The sequence below is a fragment of the Lycorma delicatula genome, chromosome 1 (genome assembly GCF_047948215.1).
Source record: "Lycorma delicatula isolate Av1 chromosome 1, ASM4794821v1, whole genome shotgun sequence".
In the NCBI taxonomy this organism is placed as follows: domain Eukaryota; kingdom Metazoa; phylum Arthropoda; class Insecta; order Hemiptera; family Fulgoridae; genus Lycorma; species Lycorma delicatula.
In genome coordinates, this window is record NC_134455.1 from 225,409,112 (window position 1) to 225,435,693 (window position 26,582).

Sequence of the window (26,582 nt, forward strand, 5' to 3'; positions counted from 1 at the left end):
CACAATTATCACACGGAGTATGGCGTCCTCCGTATCCTTTTCGGGACGATACCAGTACTGATTCTCCATCAACAATCTTTGGGAGATTAACCTCTGATTTATACGCAGATACAGAAGAATTTTTTCAAAAACCTTGACAATAACCGGAAGTAACGTCAGAAGTTTATACCACGAACACAGTAGATCCTTGTCGCCATCTTTAAACAACAATTTCACAATCCCCTTCTTCCAACAAAAATCAGGGAAGTATCCTCCAAACAAAAATTTATTAAATGCACGAGTGACAATTCTCACACTTACCCCGACCGAGCGAACAAGAAACTCCTCCGTTATTCCATTAAAGCCTGGGACCTTACCCCTACCCAAACTGTAAATAGCTTGACGCACCTCAGCCTCGGTAATCTCCAAGGACACTGCACCTCAGCGGAACTGAGTAACCTCTCGCCGCACCCACAAATGGTATGCGGTCTCTCTAGCTTCACTATCATCTGGCAGTAAATTGTCTAGAAATTTGTGCAAAATTTCAGAAGTAACCAAAATTACACCAAACATGTTCGAGAGACCACAGAAGAACGTTCTTTCGTCGTTTGTGTCCCAAGACCGAATATACTACGTCTCAGGGATCCCTGTTCCTCTGTTCATGAGCAGAGGAACGACAGGAGTCACTTTTCGCAGTCCGGACTTTATGAAAGTTATGAAATCTTAGATTTCTGAATTCAGCATCAAGGATTGCCGTCGTTCCGGATCACTCTCACGTTGAGAAGCTCTCCGCAAACGACATACAACCCTCTTCATACCGGACAGCTCCCTATTCCACCATGATGCAACCGCACACACTTCTGCACATATGAAACGTATATAGGTCGACACAGAGGAATTGGATTATCCAAAAAGCCATAAATCTTTCCATCATTTGTTCCCTTCATCTCACTCTGCCGAAATATCTTGGTTAGGTGTTCAGGAAGGTGTTCATGAAGTATGCAGTAAAGCGGAGCGGATCGGATCGTCAACCTTCTGAATAGATTGATGGCGCTAAGTGGGGACCCACAGCAGAAAAACGAAAGCTATTTATGAGATCAGCGACTTCTGTGGTATTGTATGCAGTGCCTGCCTGGTTTTCAGCACTAAACAGCAAGAGGAATGTGAAGATGATGAAATCACTGCAGAGACGAATGAATTTAAAGATCGTGGTGGCGTACCGAACTGTATCGGCGGATTCGGCGAAGTCCTGGCCGGGGTACCACCGAATCAGACACGGGCTAGCCGAATGAAACGAATCTATGAGGGCATGGACAAGGAAGATTTTACTAATCTCTTGCTACAAGAATGGCAAGAGAAGTGGAACGTCGCAACTGGGACTTGGATAAAGAAGCTTATTCCTGAGATAGTATTGTGGCTGCGGAGGAAACACGGCGACTTGGGGTAATACCTGACAGGTATTACCCTGGGTTGAATAATACTTGATTGTTGAGCCAGCCCAGGGAAGTAGAAAAAATGTGTTCAGGTAATAGTTCTGCCTTCTCACCGTCACTACTTGCTCATCCATTCGGGTAACCATTAAGCTGAAAGCGGAGGCTGAAGAAATATCCTTATGACCTTTTTCAATGAATGGTCATCACCAATCTCCACTCGAAAGGGGAAGAATTTCCACATAGTGTTTAAACGTCTCTTTCTTGATAGTCGTTATCAGATTTTTTAACTTACCAGCACACCTTTTCATAGCTGTCCTATCTTTAGGCCTCGTGTATAATTCACATCTTCTCCGAAATATTTTTTTAGTGACAATAAGATTCATTATTTCTCTTGGATAGTCTGTACCTTCCGACCCGCATGCTTCCCCTTATGAGTCGAATACCAAGTTGTCTTTTATAAAATCAAGGTCTTGCCGAGTCGCATCATCGATGTCATTTAGTCATTTCAAAGGAACTGCTCTAGGCAGGCTGTCTTTCACACAACTTCGACATTATTCTCAGTGTGTGTAGTTATTATGCAATATTGGTAATCTCTTATTTTTTATAACTATTGTGCTATATAAAAATGGCAAATAATCAATAGAAATGGCGAATGATCGGATGAAGTATTTTAATTATTTACAACATTAATATAAAAAGAGAAACTCCCGGGAAGAAATAAAAATCTAATTAGTCAGGCGCCTTCGTTACATCTATAAGCCAGTAATCAGGCTGCAGTCTAGAAACTACCTTTAGCAGTAGGTTGTCAATACTACCCTTCAAGGACTTCCCTCGAGTCGTTTTGAGCCGAGATCCCAAGAATACGTGCTTTGTGTTCAAATCACCCCAAAATAAAACGGGGACCTAGAGTGCCGAAAAATTCCGGAAACAAGTCATTGTGATTGAACGATGAGGAGAACAATACAAACTGCAAATAATACTATAGGTCCAATCCAGTCCAATACTTCAATCATAGTCACTTGAATATGGTCTCTGCTAAAAACTGGAAACAGGTGATGCCTTAAAATAAACCAGGACTGTAGCACTTCCATGTGCTCTATCATCTTGGTGATTAGTGGTGTAGACCATATAATCTCTAACACAGAAATTGTTACGGTCAGTAAAGTGCGTTTCGAAAATAAGTATGAGTCCAAAAATTCCGTACCTATCATTGCCTCCAATCCCTCCCTTCAATTCACTAGGACATTGTTATTGCAGATCATAATTCTTAAAGACCTTGCCATCAACAAATCTTGGCAATAACTTTTATCAGTAAGCTTATAAGACTACCAATTTGTTGCACCAAGAATTCAATCTTAGTTGCTAGGTTGTCTATTTTATCCTTGCCACCAGAATAAACAAAGTCGTTGTTATTTGTAACCGCGGCATAAGATCGGGGAAGAACAGAAAAACTGTTCTTTTTTTTTTCGAGTCCTGTTTCGACCTCCTATTCAAAGAACTAAATTTACTTTTACTTACTCAAATGGTCGCGCTTGCGTTCCGTAGGAGTATTTTTCCTCTCTTAGGTAGTTCTTTGCCTCTCCTTTCTTCCAAGATCTCCTTGTACTCCACATCCCTTGTAATTTACAGGATGATCCGAATAGCAGAGTTCTCATGTTGTCGCGGTGTGGTGGACTCTTTGTAGATGTAATTTGATTATTCCTTTACATTTCGATTTACTGATGAGGAAAATAAAATTTAAATCTTTTTAGTACAAAAAGTATAATTAGCCTCCAACTAATAGATTAACAAAGCTAAAAAGATAATTAAAATTATAATAACAATTAACCTCAATTACAATAATAACAATAATAATCACAATAACAATCTCAAAAAAAAATTGGTATTCTTCTTGCCACAGTTGTAGTTTCACCTGCGCACTTTACGTATATTTATGAGTGGATGCAGTAGCCCTTAGTGTGTCCATATTGCTGATATCGTGTGCATTGTGCTATCCCAGATCTGTGTGTTGTTTCGAAGCGAACACTACATTTCGCAATACACTTTAGGTCGAAGATCTCTCTGCTGTTACAGGTTCACAAAGAAGGTTATCAAACATAAATAAAACCAAATTTGATTAATCAACAAAAATATTATATATAATTAATTTCTTATGGTTAAGAAAACTTATAAAATATTTGTTTACAATGAACTAATAAATGTATACTTGTATATAAAAAATGAAACGAAATTTTTATTTATTTTTGGACAAAGTACTCAATGAACCTTTGCAGAATCTTTTGCAGAACCCGTTTAAAATATTATTCACTTTTATTCTGAAGTAAAAATTCCTTCAGAAACGTTAGAAATAAACCTCAAGTCGTGTCGGACAGTTTGGAATGCTACAATTTTTTGTTTTCTAGATAGCGTTTCAATTTATCCATTATCGTCAACACCATCATATTCTTGGTTCATCTTGATCAAATCAGTTATCCAATACGTCTTGATCGGTGGGGTAATCAACCCAATTAAGTTCTCGTCCACATATAAAAATGCAATACTCGCTCGAATTCAATACGGTCATTTATTTGTCCTAATGTAACCAGTCTTTTCCATGCAGCTTTTGTATTTTCTGGATCTGTTTTTTCTTAAATTTCTTCTACAAAACCAGCATTAGCAAAACAGTTCTTTTTATCGTACTGGATAAGACATCATTCTCCCATGCTTTGGCTAATGCGTTTATACATAATTGAAGATTTTCTAATTTTTCTGTAGTTTCGTATTTTTCAAATGCAAAATTCAAGTGCTTAAGAATTTTTTCCGTAATGAACTTTCGAATTTTTAATTACCCCTTGGTGTATGGGTTGAAACTTAGCGGTTTTATTAGGCAGAAATGAAATGAAATGTTAGTCCATTTTCGTTCAATTCAAGTGAACGGACCGGGCAATGATAAACAAATGAAGAAACTTTTCTTCTTTGTTTTATCATCCATTTATCAACGTTAAGTACAAGCCTTTGAATCAACGTAGCCGTTTACTTTTTCCTATAACAAGGAGTTCTAATTTCTCCTTACCGGTCATGTTCTCACAAATGACAATCGTGATTCAGTTCTTACTAGGCTTTCCTCCAAAACATTTATTATCTTTGAAAGTACGAGTTTTATCGGACAAACAGTGAAATAAACCACCAGTTTCATTCATGTTAAAAACATTGTCGGGCTCATAAACTTTTAAAATGGTTTTCAGAAATGTGTTTTGCCATTGAGAATATTTCGCGTCCTAAACTGTACAGAAACTGTTTTTCTAATGAAAATTCAAAGCTCCCGAAAATAGTTTGATATATGGCAATTTGACTAATTTTTTTTCTTCAGGGTAAAAAGAAACTTTTTTATTATTTATTGACATATTTTGCAATTCTGTATGTATTTTTTTGTTAAAAATATAACTTTTAGTTACAGATAATACGATAGATTTTCACTCTTCTAACTCAATTCAAACGTGGGACTTTGCTTTCCTCACTGGAGTCAACAACGAAAATTATCCTATTTCATTTGGCTATTTTTTAACCGACACATCTTTACAGTTACCTAGATTTTTATTTTGGTATAAAGGATAATAAATACTCATAACTGGTTTTCATTTTATTTTCCAGGTTGGAATAATGTGAAACTATAAAGTGTCATGGAAGAGATAGAGGTGCTCGAGGAGTACAATCAAACAGAAGAGGGATACATGCTCTTTCCAAAACGAGACCCTCTATACATTGTCATTCCGATTACAATACTTTACTCCTTGATACTGTTAACCGGTGTTGTCGGAAATATAATCACTTGCGTTGTGATAGCTCGCAACAGACATATGCACACCGCTACAAATTACTACCTCTTCAGTCTCGCTGTGTCCGATCTCTTGCTGCTAGTTTCAGGATTACCTCAAGAGATGTACTATGTGTGGTCCAGGTACTGTATGTATATTATAATAAATATCGCTTACGTTGCAAATTATTTGTGCTTCTTTTGCTATTTTTACAAATATTTTGTAAAAGTCATTTAATAATGAAATGTTTTGTAATTGGAAGCCATCGTTGTCTGTTACTAAAATTCAAAAAGAATCAAAAATAATAATATTACGGTAGCAATGACGCTACTATGAATCTCCATAAACACGAAGATTCCATGACATCTAGAAAACAGAAAGTAAAAATAATAACTCTAATTTTGTTTTTAAGGTGAACATCTAAAAATTGTTCATTTATTGAGATTAAAAATGTAATAAATAAACTGGGCATAAAAAACTAATTAATTATCTTAAATAAGTAATTATGTTTTAGCGTATCAGAAGTTCAAACAATTTTTATAATTCTTTAAAAATTTCAAGTTTACAAAAAATTTCTTGATTTCATAAAACGTAAATCACGTTTGTTAAGTAATAAATAATTATTTGAAATAAATATTGATTTAAAAATTAAATGTTTTATTATGATCTGACTCCATTATACAAGGAATTAATATTTACTAACATTAATTAACCGTATTATTAATAAGGATTATATATAGATCGGGCATTTTACGTATTACCTCTTGCAATAAAAGATAATTTTTAAGTATCAAACAAATAGTTAACATAATTGACTTAACAAGAATTCTAAAAACTAAAAATGAAGAACTTATCATAAAACTACTGATACTACATATTGTATTGCATTATGCCACCTAAGTTTTTACTTCATTATTTATTTCGATTACATCACTTTTGTCTAATAATTCAATTATATACAAATACTTTAATCATATGTTCAACATTTTATTTCGTATTTTAACCAAGAAAAAACAGAATACGAAGCATTATGAAAATTTACATATTTTTCCTAAATTTTACATAAATTTAATTTTTTTAATTAAATGAAATTAATTAATTTTTATTTAATTCAAGTTTTATAAATTTTATAATTTAATTTTTTTTAAATTTAATTTTTATAAAATTAATATCCTGGATAATATTGCACTAAGAGGTTTTAGTTTTCAAATTTATCACTCTGTTGTAAGAAAAACGTTTTCTATGAACATTTTTTTCTTTGCAGTATGTTGTATTTTAAAACATGGTGGCTAAGTTTTTTACACGCAAAACATAAATTACTTGATTTCTAATAAAAGCTTCTTTAAAGTTAATAAAGGTTTCAATAAAGATATGTATCCTTCAAATACTAGATTTTCAATCAAAATCCAGGCTGTACAAATTGTTGTTTTAATTATAATACTAAGAAATTTTCAATTTAATTTTTCGAAAAAAATTCCTGTAAAATCTAATATCCTGGATAACATTACACTAAGAGGATTTAGTTTTCAAATCGTTTGCTTCTGTTGTAGCACTATTTTAGTCCTAGACATCTAGCCAGTTTATTTTGCGATTTTATTCTCATTTATTGATGGTCAGTTTGAAAAAAGAATGCGTTTACAATTTAAGAATAAAAAATAATTACATCCTACACATGTTAATAAATTATATGATTAGGTTCCAGATGAACGTTGTCCAACAGCAAACCTTTATAATATGAGAATATTTTTTACTTCATAAATTTTTAACTGTCAAAATAAGTATTACTAAATTATATCGTGTGTAAATATTAATATGCTTTTAAAAATATTTACTGATGAAGTGGTTATTATCAAAGTTTTATATGTGTGTCAGGACAATCAGATTTGTAAACAGACTCATTTTTTATTAGTGTACTATTTTAATTTCAATTTTGTCTTAGTTATACCATAAAATATTCCAACAATATATATCGAAGAAATGATCACCCCTATTAATGTCAGTAGATAAAAATACATACAAAAAGTGTATAAAATTATAGTTATAAAATAGGGCTAAGACCCTTAAGGTTTATTCTTTGTCTGAACGTGTTAGTTCTGAATGTGTTTTGAAAAATGAAAGAAAGAATTCTATAATAAGTTTATGTAAAAGGAGATTTATAATTATCATATTTGCAAACCCCATAAAAATATATTGAAATCTATGATTAATGTAACAGAGAAAAATGTAAGGATTTATTGAAAAAAAAACATAAATTAGTTTGAGAAAAATCAAGTCAATCGGTATGATTTTTGAAATTTGGAAGAATCATACTACAGTCTTCCGAAAACTTAATGGTGTATTATAACGTACTTCAAACGGTTAGTGTGTTTGCTAGCTTCAAAATATTACTGGATGCAATCAGACTCTGCACTATGCTGGAGAATGAATTTAGGAAGCGGCTGGATTGTAGGACCTTTCGGTCCTACAACTGTTAGCCTCTAAAGACGTGAAGACAACATCAAAATGTTTTTTGTCATAGGATTGAGGTTTGGATTTGTGATACTAACGTATGCGCAAAACTATACACTCAGACCTTCCAGAATGAAAGTTCAGTCCGTCTGAGACTTTCTCTGCTCTTTTTATGTAATTTCATGCCCTGCTTTCTGCCGTCACACTCTACACGTGGGATTCAGGGCACAAAATAGGTGGTTCCAGACTAAGTTCCTATTACCGGTCACTCATAAGTGAAATAGTCTTGCCTGTCGGAATTAGTTGTCTAGTTATCCACTACTTATACTGAGTACCAAAACAAGTCAGTCCACAAAACAAAATCCGTTGCTATCAGCGGATTCCCATAAAGTAGATTGTTTGGCGGTCTTCTAGGGCTGGCATGCCTTGTGCTTGCTAGACTGATCAGCTGTAGCTAGTCTGTAGCTGCATCAAAATTCCCAGATGGCGATGCAAATGGGAATGCTGTAAAAGAAATATTACTTCGGAGTGTAAAAAAATGCCAATGGACTGAGAGTACACGATGGTAACATTACTAAATGTTGTTAAGAGAAGCAAACAGAATATTGAAAAAGGGAAGGCGATGTGTTGGTACGATAACATATTCAATGTAGACATATGCGGATTATAAGTAGAATATTATTTGTTGAGATAAATGGCAAAATCCATAACAGATTAGATAGAGTGATTACTGTTGTGTGCAACAAGGAATATCTGCTAATTGTTGTATCAACATACGCACAGTAATAGTTCGGTTCATATATTTTTTCATTAGATGTGAATTTGTTCCATAGAGGCCCCAAGAAATCTTCAAATTCAGTAAATAATACAAAGAAAATAAGGCAGAATTATATCCAGATTTTTGCAAGCAGAATTTGCGAACTGATCACGTAAATGTCCAAAATCGATAAAATAAACAAAATAATTTAGGAATATTTTCAAATAAATTAAAAAATAATAATTCTTGAAATGCACGAAATATTACCTGAAATGCTTTGGTAAAATCATAATTTGATCAATTGATTTTAAAATCGGTAAAAATATGTTATATTTTTAAGATAAAACACAAAAAGTACAGCTACGTTTTCTTGTTTCCGGAAAATTTTCATGCATAAAAAATGAAAATACCTAATTCTCTATCAATTATTAAAAAATCAGTTATAATTTAATTACTTTTAGGCTGTTTTGTATAAAAAAAAATTCATATTAACTTTTTTTTGTTGTTTTCATAACGCAATGAAACATATTTACAGCATAAATCAGCAAACTTTATCGGGCGTAGCTTTGGGAATAAATTACAATTTTATTCTGTTATGAGATTTTTTATTCATTACAATTTATTAATTCTCAGTTATTTAACAATAAGTTTTAACTGACTATAAATATAGAGAAATAGCTTTCAAAAAGATTATAAAAGCATTTGGTGAAACTTGAGAAGTATGTCAAGTGTATAAATTCAAGCTAATGCAGTTTGACGTATTTACTTCAGTTTTTATTGTCTAAGCCTAGCTATAAAATTACACTCTTGTTATTTTATTTGTTTTCTTTCTTAGAAATTTCTTATCTTAGACAAAAAGATAAGCATTTTGCCTAAGTATGAAATGGTTTGCTTATTTTTCTTTCTTAGATTCACATCAAACATACTTTTAGAATTGAAAAATTGAATGACTCAAACGTAAATTACACTGTATGTCGTAAAAAGAAAGTGAGAAAGTTATTTGCAGAAGCATGGTCAATATGACATGAAGAGTTTTTCTTCACAAGAGAGCCCACGAACTCGAATCAAACATTTTTTAATGAATAGAAAATATTAATATATATAAAGAATATAACATTTTAAAAAAAGAACGATTAAAAATTATATTTAAAAAAAAATAATCTTCGATAATCACAGCAAATTATGGAAATTATTCTCGTAAATAAAAATTAGTCACTAACGATGAAGTTATTCACACTGCATTATTTGTAATACGTATAATTTTATTGAACTTCTAATATGGAATGAGTTTAATCTATCTATTTTTGCTTGCTTTTATTTGCCTTTTCTTATGTTATTATCTTAAACAAAATAAAAATAAGTATTATTTCAAAATATAATTATTGAAAGAAATATCAAACATACTATTACAAAATTATTATACAAAAAGATGTTTTATACAAAGAGAAAAACATACTTAAAATCAATAACATTTTTTTAATAATTTTGTTTTTTGTTCATTTCATCTTCGTCATTGAAATAAAATTTTGCTCCACACAAATATTTTTAAGAAAAATCTTCTAGTTTTTTAGATTATCTAGGTTAGAGTAAACTTATTTAATAGAAAATTTATTTTCTACATGAAAGCTTACCTCGCCAGTACAAAAGAATTGAGATTGAGGCTAGAAAAAGCTTACAAAAAGCTTTTTTTAAAAGTAGTAATGTACCGAAACCCAAATATTTGGTAATTACAAAGAAGAATGGAAATTTCTCGAGGGTGAGTCCTTTTCTCATCGCTCGGAAGATCGCTGGTGGCCCTGTAAAAGAAATAAGGAAGACCTTCATGGGACTTCATGTTGAGACTGTAAATGATGTCCAGTCTCAAAAGATTTTGGGGCTTAAAAAGATTGGAGAACTGGCTGTACATGTCGATCCCCACAGTACGCTCAACACCTCAAGAGGTGTGGTCGTCTGTCGGGATCTTCTAAATTGCACGGAGCAAGAAATTGTTGAGAAATTGTCATCACAGGGAGTAATTGAGTGTCGCCGATTGAACATGAGGAGGAATGGCGAAGTCCTACCTTCAGCCTCTCATGTACTCACATTTAACCGGCCTACCTTGCCGGAGAAGATTAGATCGATTGGATGTGCGGGCATTTATCACGCAACCAATGCGATGCTTCAAGTGCCAACGTTTTGGCCACACCGCTATCAAATGTGAGAGAACGCAAATATGCGTGTGCGGCGAAGAGGTGCATGAGGGAGAGCCGTGTAAAGAGCCCGCTACATGCATCAAGTGCAAGGGACAGCATTCATGTAGAACCAGGAATTGTCCTGTCTACAAAGAAGAAGTAGCTGTGCAGGAAGTTAAAACCCTGCAGAAAGTCAGCTACATCGATGCCAAAAAGATTGTTAACGCCCGCAAACCTAGAGCAACAACATCTTATGCTCAGGCTGCGGCTACTGTTCCTGCTCCTGCTCCGATTGCTGTAGATGAGGCTCATAATTCTCTTTGGGGATCAGATCGAGTAGATCCCCGTGGAAGAGAACTGGAGAGGTTCCTGATGAATTCAGAACTTATTATTTTAAACGACGGATCAGGAACCTTTTTCAAAGCCTAGATAGATAGATAGATCGACGTCCTGTATAGATCTTGCACTTATAAGCGGTCGATAGCACCGAGGTACAGCTTCCATGTCATAGACGATCTGCATGGAAGCGATCATTTCCCGGTGCAAATTGTAACTGATGTTACAAGAAAAATATATCCCATCCCTAAAAGATGGTTATTTGAAAAGGCAGACTGGACGAGCTTCACAGCTAGAACGATACTTCCGGAAACAACTGGAGTTATCGGAGACGATGTCGACGCCATAACAAATGCAATAATTGAGTCGGCATCGAGATATATTCCCAAAACATCTGGGAAACTTACGAAAAAACCTGTTCCATGGTGGAACGATGAAATAAGTGAAGCTATAAAAAGAAAGAAAAGGGCGTATAACGCCTTTAAGAAGCGTCCTAGCATAGAAAATCTTGTTGCCTTTAAGAAATACAGGGCGAATGCAAAACGTCTTATGATAGACTCGAAAAAATGATCCTGGCAGCAATACGTGTCATCCATCGACAAAACTGCTACTGCATCAGATGTTTGGAGGGAAGTGAAGGGGATTTGTGGGCGTAATGATTTTGCTCCCATAACTAGCCTTCAAGATGAAAATGAAATAAAAGACACTCCATATGAAATTGCAGAGCTGTTATCCAATCACTTCGAAAAGGCCAGCAGAACGGCCAACTACGAGGAAGGTTTGCGAACCAAAAAAGAAGAATTCGAAGATCTACTAAATTTTAGAACTGAGTATAATTACTCATATAATGTACCATTTAAAATGGAAGAATTCGCGAAAGCGTTGGAAAAAGCAGGTAACACAGCTGCTGGTCCGGGTGAAATCCATTATAATATGATCAGGCAGCTGAATACCACGGCAAAACGCAGATTATTAGAACTTTATAATAAAATATGGCGGGATGGAACGTATCCGCAGCAGTGAAAAAAAGCTCATGTTGTTCCAGTACCAAAGAAAAATAAAAATTTAACAGCCCCCAATAGCTATCGTCCTATTTCTTTGACGTGTGCTATGGGAAAAATACTGGAAAAAATGATTAATAATCGACTCGTCTGGGTTTTGGAAAAAGAAAACCTGATATCACCGTATCAAGCAGGTTTTTGGCAATACCATTCTACCACTGATCAAATGATCAGCTTAGAGGACATTAAATAAAACAGCTTCATTACAAGGAAACATTGTGTCGGGGTCTTCTTTGATCTTCAGGAGGCTTTCGATATGACATGGCGTCATGGTATAATGCTCCAGATACATTAATGGGGCATTCGTGGCAATCTGCCTATATTGCTCAGCAACTATATGAATGACCGTACCTTCCAAGTACGCGTCAACAATGAATATTCATGTGAAAGAATCTTGGAAAATGGCATACCGCAAGGTTCGCCGTTGAGCGGTACCTTGTTTACCATTGCCATTAATAAATTGATATTAGCCATTCCAGTAGAAATCAGCAAAAGCGTCTATGTTGATGATCTGGCAATCATATATGCCAGCAACAAGACTGCTATGGTGAGGTACAAATTGCAACGAGCGATCAATGCTCTAAATGAAGTTGCAAGGAATAACGGATTCCAATTCTCACCAGAAAAAACGTGCTGTGTACACTTTTGTAGGAAGAGAATTCCTCATCAAAGTCCTGCGTTGACAATTGATGATAATCCAATACAATATACAGACAATGTAAGATATTTAGGACTAGTATTGGATAAATCCCTTACATGGGGATTACATATACAGAACTTGAGTGATAGATGCAAAAGAGCCCTAAACATTATAAAATGTTTATCGAATTTAAATTGGTGCTCAGACAAAGAGACATTATTGAGATTGTATAAAATATTGGTTCAATCTAAACTAGACTACGGATGTATCGTATATTCATCCGGTAGAAAGTTGCACTTAAGAAAGTTAGACTTAGTTCGTAATAGCGGAATAAGATATGCAACAGGCGCTTTCCGCAGAAGTCCGGCGGCTAGTCTGATGTCTGAAGCCGGAATAATGCCACTACATTATAGAAGAGAGATCCTTTTGTTAAGATATGCAGCAAATGTATGGGCTTTCCCTGCTCATATAAATAATAAATTGTTTACGAATCATCCCATGGCTGCATTATACGAACGTCGTGCTACCTATTCCAGACCAGCCGGAATTAGGTACCACGAATTAAGAAATAAATATGAAATTGCCATTCCAGATACATTGGCAATTTCTACTAGAGAAATACCGCCATGGCTCTTGCCAGCGGTAAATACAAGTTTGGATGTCTCTCAAGGAGAAATAAAAAAGAAACCAGCAGTGATCATCCAGCGGGAATTTTTAGCAACCGTCAGTAGTTACGAAGAAGATATTAGAATTTATACTGACGGTTCTACAACCGAACATGGTGTTGGATGCTCGATATATGTAAATGAAGAAGCCCACTTTTGGAGACTGCCAGATGTGGCCAGTGTCTACACGGCAGAACTCACTGCAATTCAGCAAGCTCTTCGCTACACTGAACACTATTGCGATGCGTATTTGTATGGACTCCAGGGCATGCTGGTATTACATGTAATGAAATCGCAGACGAAGCTGCCAGAAAGGTAACAGTCTGCGATGACTTGAATGCATTTCCTGTAAGAGTGGCAGATGTTAACAACCGTCTAACAAACATAGTAAGAAACAAGTGGAACGCTGATTGGAGGAGTTTAAATACAAAATTAAACTCAGTTAAAACTTCTCCTTGTAAATGGAAAAGCGACTTTAAGTTGACTCGCCGTGAACAAGTAGCGGTGACCAGACTTAGAATCGGTCACACGCGATTAACAAATTTATATTTGTTAACCGGCGAAGTGAGACCAATGTGCGGTGTTTGTAATAAAACACTGACAATCAAGCATCTAATAGAAGAGTGTACCATATATGAGGACCTCAGAAAGAGGTTCCGTCTTAAAAATAATATTAGTGCTGATCTGGATAATGGAAATGAAGAAAATATAGTTGCATTTTTACACGCCAGTGGACTTCTTAAAAGTCTATAAAATGGAAGTTTAAAGCTGTGGTAAAAGATACTCTAAGCGGTAGTTTTATATATACATATAAGGGAGTCTCGAAGCGTGGCACGTATAGTGACGGGAGGTAGCCCTCTTGCCTAGGCTATTTTGGCTCACCTGCATTCAAGAGCAGTGAGTCGAGGTGTGTCCGATGGTGGCATGGGGGGCCCTCAAGGGTGGATTGAGGGCGCGAGGCTATGGGTGTACGCCGTGCATGCCTATGGCCTGATATAAGAAGGATTCAACTGCCACGGCACCCTGGCACGACTGATATACTACTCAACGGCGGTTCTGGTCACCCCGAGGGTGCTTAAACAAACTATAAATGAGACTTCGTAGAAGAAAGAAAGAAAGATATGGTATTGATAAGTTTAATTTTAATTTTAATTACATGGTCTTTTGAGAACCTATCTCAAATTTTAATATTGGGGCCTTTTACACCCTGTAAGTGTTTGTGATTGTCCTTGTCTTTTATGTTTTAATGTTTATTGTGAAGTTTGTGTTTTTAAATAAAATGTAAGGGCCCTTTACACCCTTACATATGACGATCCTGATGGAGATAATAATTTCTTTTAAAGAATGTGACGAGGGCTAATGACCTTAGCAGTCGATGCCCGTAAAAATTCAGTTAAAAAAAAAATAAATAAATAAATGTAATAATTATTAAATTTTAAAATTAAAAGTAATGAAAATATCTAGTTAAATAAAAACGTGATGTAATTTTTATAATTTGTTTAAAACAACACAACATTTATTTTTACAACAATTAATCTTCATTTTCATTTTCAATAACGACGCGAGGAGGCAGAAAGGTCCAGCTGACCTTTCTCAGTCTCAATTGGAGAGGTTCCAGCTGAACCTCTCCAATTGAGACTGACTAGCTACAAGTAACAATCTTGGAAAATGCACCCACTCGCTTTCTTTATACGTGTTCTCAAATAGTTGAAGTTCATCTTCGAATTCTGCTTGTAATCTAAGCCAAATTGAACGCACTCTTTCTAATAAAGTTTCGTTTTAATTAATTATGAATTTTTATTTAATTAATTCATAATTACGGTTACAATTATTATAATGATAATAATTAATAATTTTTCAGATTACTGTCAAAACATAATAACTTTGTGCAAGATTTCTAAATTTAATTTTTATTTTTAATCTTATTAACCTTTAAAGTTCTACTCGGCGCAAATTTGAACCATCAAAGAATTAAAACTTGAGTTATTTTATTACAGATAAATGAAGTATATACATATACTAAACAGCCTCATTAAACGAAAAAATGTATTCTTATAAAAACTGCGCCATGCTTTTATTTAACTAAATATTTTAATTACTTTTAATTTTAAAATTTAATAATTATTACATTTATTTATTTTTTATTTATTGGTTATTTATTAGATACTAATATAAAAATTTTTTTACTTTTCAGTGCATTTTTTTATTTTTTAATATATTATATTTTATTGTTTAAAATTCTCAATTTGATTTAATTCTTATTTTTTACTTTTTAGAGGGTTTTTCTAATTTGTTTCCTTTTTTATTAATGCTAATATTAATCTTAATTAAATAAAAGCTATTTTAAAAAATAATTTTTTATATGTAATCAAATATATTTTTGTAATTTTGTTTTGTTTTTTGTATTTTTTATTTTTTAGACTTAATGAACAATAAACTTTTTTCATCCAAAAAAAAATATTCTTAATAATATTTATATCTGAATATTATTATTTGTTCAATCTTGTTTGTTTATTAAAACTAAAAAGTAAAACTATTTATTTTTACATATCGAAGTTACGTACGTGTACCAAATTTTAATCATTTTCATACGATAGTTCATGAGAAATGAAAATTTTCAACTAAATGGAAGAATTTAACGTAGGGGTAGCGCGTTGCGGCGTGGGGGTGGGTCATATCAAATTCCGACACCGTAGTGCTGTATTGTCATCGAAGTTACATACGTGTACCAAATTTCATTGGTTTTCATACGATAGTTCATGAGAAATAAAAATTTTCAGCAACATAAATGAGTTTAGCGTATGGTTAGCGTGTGGTCGGTTTGGTGGTGGGGGGTCATCTCCAAATTCTAACACCGTAGTATTGTATTGTCATCAAAGTTACATAAGTGTACCAAATTTCATTGATTTTCAGATGATAGATCAAAAGATATAGCAGTTGCAATATTTGATTATAAGTAAAGCAAGTTAAATAAAAGCTTAAAAATTAACTTTCTGTATTTACCTAATTTCAAATAAAGAATTGTACTATTTTCGTGTGTGCCTAAATTTATTAAAAGAAAATGGTATCAAAGGAAAGTTCTCAAAATACGAGTAGTACGAGTAATATAAACATCATATAATCATAAAAATACCACTTAAATATCACTTACTTCGTTTAACCGTTGAAGTGCAGTTATAAACATTTGCATAATATTTATATTTTAAGAAAACCAAACGTTGAGTTCAAGTAGCGAAACTAATTAAGTTTATAAAAAGAAATTATAAAGCAATTACATTCGGTGCCTACCTTTGCTGTGATATTAATAAATTTAACAATTTTATTTTTCGTTTTTATGAGACATGCCTGCATTCTACGAATACATTGAATGTTTTAAGAAAATAAATTAAACCTGAAATTTTAATAAATCATTATCAAATAGTAGGAAAAGTCGTTTAATAACATTTTTTTAATAATATATTTTACAGCTATTAAAATAATAGATTTTATTTTATAAATTACTTATGTTTTTATGCTGTATTAAAATAATGATTTACTATGTTTTAACGACGCTTATTTACTACTGTGTATTCAACATTATTTTAGCTGTTAATAAATCTACAAACACATTTATTATATTCTACGGAGAAAAAAAAACAAAATGTATACAAATTAAATTCAAAGTAGTGCGAGTTTTTAATAGATTGACAAGTTTTTTATGCGAATAATTTTTTTTTGTAATTTAAAGCATGAAGTGATAAACGATAATATTTTTTATCAATTCAATTGCGATGTTGGTAAAATCACATTAGAATAGCTTACTTAGAAAAATCGAACATTTACTGAAAATCCCTAATCTAAACTATTTACTGTTTTATTATTACTCTTATAGCGCTAGGCCCAGTTCATCACTGTAAACAAAGATTTTGAATCTAATATTCCCTCTGACTACGGATGAGTAGGTTTGAATATGGATAACAAAATATTGATTAATAATAATGTACCCGATAAAACCTCCATAGAAGACAACGTAACAATGAACATAAATATTACCTGAAAACCATCCACCGAAACAGATCGATCGACTAATGAAATGGTTCCTATTAAAAGAAAATTAACAGTTTTACCGCTGCTGCCCAGAGACTGACTTATCCAGTTAACCAAGCTGTAGTCGTGGACACTATTGAAGATATACCAACTATAAGTCTTTTTATCGTAGCTGTTGGAAAATTATACCACTTATAGACTAATAACGGGAGTGCATATTCAACGTGAAAAATTGTAAAAAAATTAGAGTTCCGGTTTCGTAAGTTTAATGACTGCAGAAAATTTTTGATGGAGAGGTCTGTCATCGTTCTTGCTCGGATAAACTTTTTAAGGAAAATGCACAAATTAGACAAGATAATTGTCAACCAATAATTTACCTAAATGAAACTTGGATAAGCATGAACCGTACAAGCAAATACATCTGACAGAATTAAATAAGTAGTGGTAGTCTTGATTTCGATTTGTATAGGATCCCATTTAATTATATGCCACGCTGGTTGCTATAAACTTAGATTTAAAAAAGACTGTGCTCTCGGTTTTCAGTCCAATCATACGGGGGACTTTCACCAAGAAAAAAACGGCGATATAGTCCGAGAATGGTTCGTAAATTTGTTGCGATCTTTCCAGAAGACTGTGTGTGTCGTGATGGATAACGCTAGCTATCATTCTACGTTTAAACAGAAAGTGCCAATGACCATCCCAAAAAAGGCGGAAATAGTTTCATGGTTAGAGAGAAGAATCCACACAATCCTTCGCATAAAATTTCAGATTTACTGTCTATTATTAATGAACACAGAGAAAGATAGAGATCGTATGACGGCTTGACGACATTGCAACAGAAATGGGGCATAAAGTGGTTCGACTACCGCCGTTTCAATGTCAGTTTAACCGAATCGTGCTAATTTGGATGCAGATAAAAGGTGAGGTGGCAGCCAGAAACAGTACATTACAAATAAAGGGCGTAAAAATGTTATTGAAAGATGCCGTAAATCGCGTAACAATAGGTGACTGGAGAAAATGCGTTAGAAACGCAGAAAAATCTCATAAAAAAGTATTGCTGGATGACCACTTACAAAGCATTGTGGTGAAGTTACAAGAAGATGACAGTGATGAAAATACGACAGCTTTATCAGGTGATTAGGACTGATAATTTATTTCAGGTGATATTGACTTTCACATTATATTATTATTATTATTAATTATTTAGATGTGTAGTTTTACGAATTTTTCAGTTTTAAAATCCATATTTAAATGTAACTGTAACATTTCCAAATTTCTGAACATGGAGAAAATTTAGGGAAATATTTCATGTGAAATAAAACAAAGTGGTTCCGCTTTCGTAAGTGGAAGCATTAAGTTTCAGATGTGAGATAGTAACTTCTTATGCGCACCAGAATAATGCAAGAAATATTTTGCTATAGATACGTAAGATGAGTTGACGAAACGTTGGCCTGTAAAGAGAAAAGGAACAATTCATTATTGTATTATTACCGTGGGAGAGGGGGAATGAGAGGAACCTTAGACAGTGGAAGGGGAAAGAGCTCGTGATTTCACCCGCAAGATGATTTTAAATCTACTTAGTGGAAAAGTATTGCCTGATGAGAGATTAAGTAAATTAATTTTAATTACTTTGACAGTTAAAAGGAAAACAATACAAACGTATAATAATAACTACTGTTGCAAAGTATTAAAAAGAAACCTTAATGTAATGATTTTATTATTTTTTTTCATATTATGATCATTTTTTGGCACAAAATAATTTTTTTTTTTACAACAAATGGTCAAGATTTAACTACAACATTTTTTAAAGTTACTTTTTTTTTGATGATATCACACAATAAGCTTGAAGCCTCTGCGTGGGATATGGAAAATTGAGCGTATGAAAAAATGCCATGTCTGACCGAGATTCGAACCCAGGACCTCTGGGTGAAAGGCCGAGACGGTACCACTCGCGCCACGGAGGCCGGCGCGAGTGGTTTGTTATTGTTTGCTTTTCCTATATTAATAACCTATGATCCATGGAAGACAAACGTATAATAACAAGAAGGCTATCAACAGGACTTCAGTTTAGCATTATAAAACCAAAGAAAAGGATGAAAACATACTTTCAACAGTATTAATTTCAATTTAAACGAAATAACATAATTACTATTACCAACTGTCAACTCGTACTATTGATACTTTGCCTTTTTCCTCTGCTATTATTAACTTGATTTCATTTAAATTGTACACATAAACTGTAATCATGATCAAATCAAACACCAAAAGTAAATAAAATATCAACTGTGAAATAAAGGACGTATGTCTTCTGATGATGGGAATTTTTAGACCGATAATTGCTATAGCAACTTGACAAGAGGTAAATAAAAGTTCTATTTTCAAGACTGAATCTGATTCTTGAAAATGAATTTTTTACTTTGAATTATTTTTTTTCAACAATCTCAAACTATTATTCTGTTTAAACATATGTCATACTTCTTTTTGTGCATAATTTAAGCAATTTTTATATTTTTATTAAAAATCTAGTTTTACTCAAATACACACAAACTAATGAAAAAAAATTAATAAAAATCTATTGCAATGTTATTTTTTTAATACTTTGTCATATCTAATTATATATTTTTTATACTCGTAATAATAATATAAAATATAAAATTATGTTTTATAAATCTTGAAAATTATAAATATATTTATATAAAATATACATATAATATTAATTAATCATATTAAATATATTAATTTCATCTATTTATTATCTTATTACTATTCCTATTATTTTATCTATTTTACTTTTTACTATATAAGTTTGCAATTAAGAAATGAAAGACATTTCAAGGCCCGGCGGGACCAGGAATAGAAATATTATTCGTTCCACGAAAGTGTCTTTGATCACAATTGTGTTTTAGACGTCTTACTGTTAATTAGAAGTCCCATTCTGAGTCGGAAATCCGTGGATGTAACATTCTACTGGTTCTCTGGTTACAAGACCAAGGGATGAAGCTAGTTCATCGGAATATCATACGGATCATTCAGTCGATTAAACTTCATATTAATTATTAGTAGAAGCAAAAATGGATCGGTATTGCTAGATTTGAGTATATATAGATTACATGAACAAAATTGAAAGTTTGATAAAACATTAACAAAATGAACATTACGGAACTTCACAAAATTTAACCTTTCCCTTTCTCCCTTTTTCCATTTTCCCTCTCACCCTTTTCCTTTACCGCCTTTCGCCATTTTCCTTTTTTCATTTTAATTTTTACCATATACCCTTTCCCCTGTTTTCCTGTTTATATTTCCCCCATTTTCCTTTCCTTCCCCTGTTTCTATTTCCCTTTCTCCCTTTTCCCTTTTCTTTTTTCTCCTTTTCCCATATACGCCCAGAAGTAAGAAGGCCTTCCTTCTTGGAAATATACCGCTTGCTACGTTCCGTAGCTAGAATATCAGTGGGTTTAATGCAGGCGATTACAGAAACTGCCTCTCTCGAGACAGTTCTGCAGCCACCAAAAACAGCTAACAATAGAAGACGCTGGGCTCGCAATAGAATGTCCCTGTAACATCGGAATTGTAAACGATGAGCCCAGACGGGCGCAGCGTACAACATTATGGCCTCGCAGACACTTTTGTAAAGAATACGCATTGTACGATAATTTAACCCCCAATCGGGATGGATGACTCTACCAACATTAAAGAAGGCATCAACAGACGGGTTGCGGCTAGACGACCTTTAAGTGGTTTTCTCCGCACCGAAAACCATCTTATGTTGAAGACTCCACAACCTGAGAACCTTTGCCTGCGTCGCTCTGAGCTCTACTTCGGCACGCGAATTACTCTCGACCAGCAGCAATCCATCGTCGGCATAAGCCACGATACGGCAGCCACTGGGCATCCGCAATCGCATGAGAGAGTCGAATCCAACGATTCAGACGAGTAGACCTAGAACACTGCCCAGTGGACAACCTTTTTGATAGGGTCTTTCCTACTTCCGAGTCGCAAAGTTCTGTCGCTGAAATACCTCGAGAAGGTTCTAATCTCATTTAGCGTGCACCCATGCTGTTGAAGTTGAAACAAGACAGAAAGCCACCACAATTATTGAAGGCCCCGGATATGTCCAAAAAAACGCCGAGTACATATTTGCACTCGTTGGACGAAGCGAGATCCATTACCATAAGAATTGTGTCTTCTGTGTCCTAGTCCACCCTAGTCAAAGGGCCCAGAATCACTGACAATGTGCAAAAAAGGAGCTTTGCTGTGATACCATCATATCCGGGGGTCCGGGGCTTTATTACTAGCCAGGTTTCAAATTACTTGGCGAACGTCAGCCTCACTAATCTCAGAAGACAAATTGTCAGAGCAAAAACCTAGAACCTCCCTGCGAACAGGGCGATGATACCTCGGTATCATCTGAAAGCAGATCGTTCATCAGAAGAGTGAGGACACGATATTTGTCTATAACAACTCCTTCCTGGGTTGAAAGAGCCGACAGAATATTTTAAAACCTAGGCCAATCCTTAAGTCTCGATGATCATTCGACTACAATCATCGACTACAGAAGAATCCTACCAGGGATATCCTTGCCAATGATATTATCGATATTGGTACCATGGAAGGCCCTCCGCAAACCAACTGCACCGGCAAAGGATAATTCGCCGGCTAAATTGAAAACATTAAACTGATGCTGCGCGATGAAGACTTCAATCAATTCGCCGCCATCATTCATTATCCCACTGTGTCAAGAAGCGGTTTGGCATTCGCATCAATTCTTTTAAGAATAGAACGACCCGCTACCAACCTAACAATACTATCCCATCTTTCCAAATGCAGTGCAGGGGAATCCCTGTACTGAAAGTACGTACTAACGACAATCAGGTCCAGATCATTCACAGCAAGCTTAATAACGACGTGATGCGTGTCACAGATCTGCCATATGAAGACGCTATCTCCAATGAAAAACTTATTCCAGCCTGAAAAACCTGGCAGATCACGCTTGACCACATACGGATGTTGTAGAAGAATAAAATTGAGGCTCCGTTTCTCAACAACCTCACCTACCTCAACTTGGACTGCATAGGCTCCCTGGGCATTACATTGTCCGAACCTAACCATCGAGAAAGTTGAAGTACATCTCAACCGTTCTCAAGTAGCAACCATACTCCTTACTATTGACTGAGTGCTTATTATTTTTGTGCAACCTTTTGCAGTTAACGCAAGACGGAGCCTCTTTCTTTTGCGGACAGTCATAACGCTTATGGCTCTCTTCGCCACAATGCGCGCAGACCGACGCATACTTACAGAACTTGGCCCTGTGGCCAAACCTATAGCACTTAAAGCATTGTTGCACATCAAGGTATTCCTTGACGCCACAGGATGCGAAGTCAACGAAGATTAATCCCTCCGACACGAACTTTGATGGAGATTAGCCGCTAACTCAAACACACCATGATACCGTGTAGCATCACGCTTACTCGTCTTGAAGACAAGCCTACACTGATCTGATCCTTAAACGTAGCCTCGTCCAAGTCAGTGTTCTGCTCTCGGATGAGAGTCAGAACCTCGTTATCGGAGAGGCTTCGTTCTATGTCATACACAATGACACGGGGCCTTCTTAAACGCTTGGAGTCTACCTTCACCTCAAGCTTCTGGACTGCTGGAGACTCCTTGATGACGCGGACCGTCTCCTTGTTCTAGGCGACAACTACCAGCCCTTTGCTGATCTCCTTTATGTCTCTGATCTTCAGCTGATTCCGGTTACCTCGAAGGGCAGCCCGGAAATCACGCTTCAATTCTTGGGTCGTGTTCTTCAAGCCCTCTACCTGGTATACAAACAGAATCTCTTGCTTTTTAGCCGCCTTGCTGACCTTGCGCTTGGTCTTCAGCACGTCAGCGTAGCGCCTGGGCTGCGCTGGGGTCTGGATCACCTTGAGCTGGGCTCACAGGGCTTAGAGGCTAAAGCCTCAAAACCTTCTGCCATTGCCGAGAACGCCTCTCTGACTTTGGCAAGACGGGGAAGAATTGTCTTTTTCGTTCAGAACTGCCAGGTCTGCCCTTCGCTTTTCTAAATGCCTCTACCGCCGAGGTGCTTTGATCGGGGTGGGTGCACCCGTGTCCATTTCGCTGACCTCATCCTCAGAGGAGATCGATGGCACAGGCTCCGGCTTACGCTTCCGCCTGGACTTTCGGACCTCCTGGAACTCGGACATGGTTGAAGATTCCCTAACCTAGCAAGAACTAACAAGACTCTCGCTGTCTTCCTCCTAGCAGAAATTCTGGGCAAGTCCACAAATGTGACGACTGCCCGCAGCGAGCACGGGCAGCTGGGGACCTTCTGTATTCCCCTGTCACTCTTTGTATCTCTTAGCCGCTACTGGATCGTTTGGGTACAATACGTAAACGTACGGCACGAAACCACAGATTACAGCCCCGTTCTGAAAAGAGCGAGGACTACGGAAAATCCCTTGCGTGTTACACGTTCTTACGACCAGGATTATTTCAGAACTCCTAATTTAATACATTTAAAATTTTTAACAAATAAATTCGTACCTCAACTTACTATATCTATCTATCTATTTTATAATATTTTAATAGTTTTCCTTAAGTTATAACTAAATATAATTATTTTATTTATTATCTACTTATGCATTAAACTATTGTTTTAGTACTAGTATAATTGTAGTCAGATTAATGAAATGAATTATTTCTAGTGTTTGAGAGGTAGAATTATTTAATAATTGCGTAATTATTTATAAGAAATTATTTATAATTGCTAATCTATTTATAAGCTACGGTTCCTAGAATTGAATAATAATAATATAAATAATAATGAATTTTGCAGCTCTAATACATTAATTTCTCAGTTTGATAAAGTATATTAAAATGTCCTGGAATATAGCTGTGGCCATAAAGTGGCAAAGCATCATCGTCAAATTATTCCGTAAATATATATTTGAATTATTCATCAATGATACATGATTTCCTGAGAAATTAATATTTGTACATTTTCTCAGAAAAGGAGAGAAATTAACTATATTTTTTATATAGCATATTTTTATTTTTTATTCATTTTGAAACACTTATATAAGTAATTACAGAATTACGTAATGTATTTTAGAAGTAAAATATTTACGTAATACAAAATAAAATATTTTAACGACATTTTATTCTGTAAAATTCCAATTTTTGATTATGTCCAAACTGTGAACATAATCAAGTTAAGAATCATATCAGTAACTGTTTCTTTTTATGTTTTATCTGTTCCTTTATATTATAACTGTTCCTTTTTTTATTATATCGGTAACTGCACCATTGGCAAAACCTTTTACAACCCAAAGATTTCTTCGTAAAATTATTCTTGCACTTTTACATAAACATAACTCAGGAGGTTATCCTTAAGCTTCATTAGAATCGACTTCTTGACAGTTATGTATAGCTTTAATTAAGGCAATAAGTTGCTTATTATTTTCTAGCTTTTAATCTATGTGCATCGCTAGATTAATTATAAAAAAAAAATAACAGAATATCTGAATAACCACTTATAATAATCAGAACCACTTCAGGCCAAATACAGACTGTGTTTTCACAACAGCTGTTTCCAATATTATTAACATAAAGCTGAAAAAATAATAGTTGAAAATCAATGTCGGTAATAATTCCATTGCAAATTCCGTTATGAGTTTCCCTGAAGATCTTGACTCATCAATATGTCTCACCCATATGTCTCATAATTTGTATAAGAAAAATACTTTTATTGAAAGCGCGTGTAATAAATTTGCCTGGATAGAATTAGCATTTTTCCCAATGTTAAATAAATTCCGATCACACACTGGAGGAGAATGTGACCAGTTGTCTACTAAATTTATACAAATTCCGCCAAATGGAAGATATGCAGATGGCCTTACTTTTGGACGCCCTCGGGGCCGCGTGTGAGGTCATTAACCGACTCAACACAGATAAGGTTCTTTCGGCTCTGTCACAGATCGTTAGCACATGTTCGCTGAACTTGCAAGACTATCTATGGTGACCCCTAAGTATTTCGCCTTGTTCATGGATTAAATGCAATTGTTCCCTACTTTCAACTCAATTGGCTCAATCCTCTTCTTGTCTGTCAGGGTGATATATTGGCATTTTCCGGGTGACATCGCCAAGCCATGCCGTCTCAAACATTCCTCTATCAAAGCGAGGACCGAGTTGCTGGGTCCTGGACCTCCCGTTCAGTCCTTCCATTGACCAGTACCGCCAGGTTATCCCCGTAGGCGATGGTCTCCGTTTGTGGTGGCAGCCAGACATCCAAAACTTCGTCAAAAACAATGTTTTAAAAGAGGGGACCAAACATTGACTTCTATGGAATCCCCCACCAAACATCTGGAAACGGAGACCAGTATCTCCAATGTCTCCCCATTGAAGCAGAAAATCACCTATTATTAAGATATTAGCTGACTTGAAAATAGTATTTCCTATTGAAAGTTGTATTCCACGGTTATGAGCCAAATGCATTTTTGACGTATACTAGCACAAGGGTTGGGATGCCCCTTGTCTTCTATGTTCCACTTTTAGCCTCAGTTGCTCAGCTCACAACTCAAGAGATGGCCTGTATGGTTGACCTACCTTAACAAATCCGTATTTATTCGCATAAATGTCAGCTCCATGTTAACTCTTCCACAATACAGACGGCCAGCATCCTCCCAAGCGGTTAAATCACTTTAAAACTACTATTAGTTTCAAAGACAGCAATTGGACTGTTCACTTATACCAAAGATGTGCCGATAAATCTAAAAAACAAACTGATAATACAAACAAACTGCCGATAATATAAAAAAAAAAAACGTCTTGCTTACGGGAAGATGACCGCCAACTAGAACCGTAAAGATGAAAACTAAATATATTTTAAAAACAACAAAAACCTCAAAACAACGCAACGTAACAGCAACAAAACAATAAACTAGTAACTTAATCGGAACGAAACAGAAAATAGAAACGCAAGAAACTTGAAAACAGTACTCAAAGTCAGAGCGAAAATGAAAGGGTTGCACTGGTTAAGTTTCCTATCATTTCCTGCAGGGGTGTACATCCTTTGTCCTTTATCATTATTTAGTAAAGTTGTTTTTTCTTGAATTGTTTTTGGAAATTTGAAATGGCAGACCATTTTAAACAGTGTCCTTTGATACACTCAGTATGACATTGAAATTGATTTAATAATTCGGAAACACAACAGTCATCATTGATTTTAACGTCAGTAGATCTGATGCGCGATGAATATAATGCTGCCAGAAGAA

The 26,582-nt window shown here is 34.9% G+C and overlaps 1 protein-coding gene across 1 annotated transcript in view; it reads left to right on the top strand.

Annotated features, from left to right (window-relative positions):
• Nucleotides 1–5,122: 5,122 nt before the first annotated feature.
• The window catches only part of LOC142317767 (pyrokinin-1 receptor-like), a 173,583-nt gene continuing 152,123 nt past the window's right edge, over nt 5,123–26,582 (top strand). The window contains exon 1 of the mRNA XM_075354317.1: nt 5,123–5,349. Within this exon, the coding sequence (XP_075210432.1) occupies nt 5,123–5,349 (227 nt within the window). The remainder of the gene's footprint in view (nt 5,350–26,582) is intronic.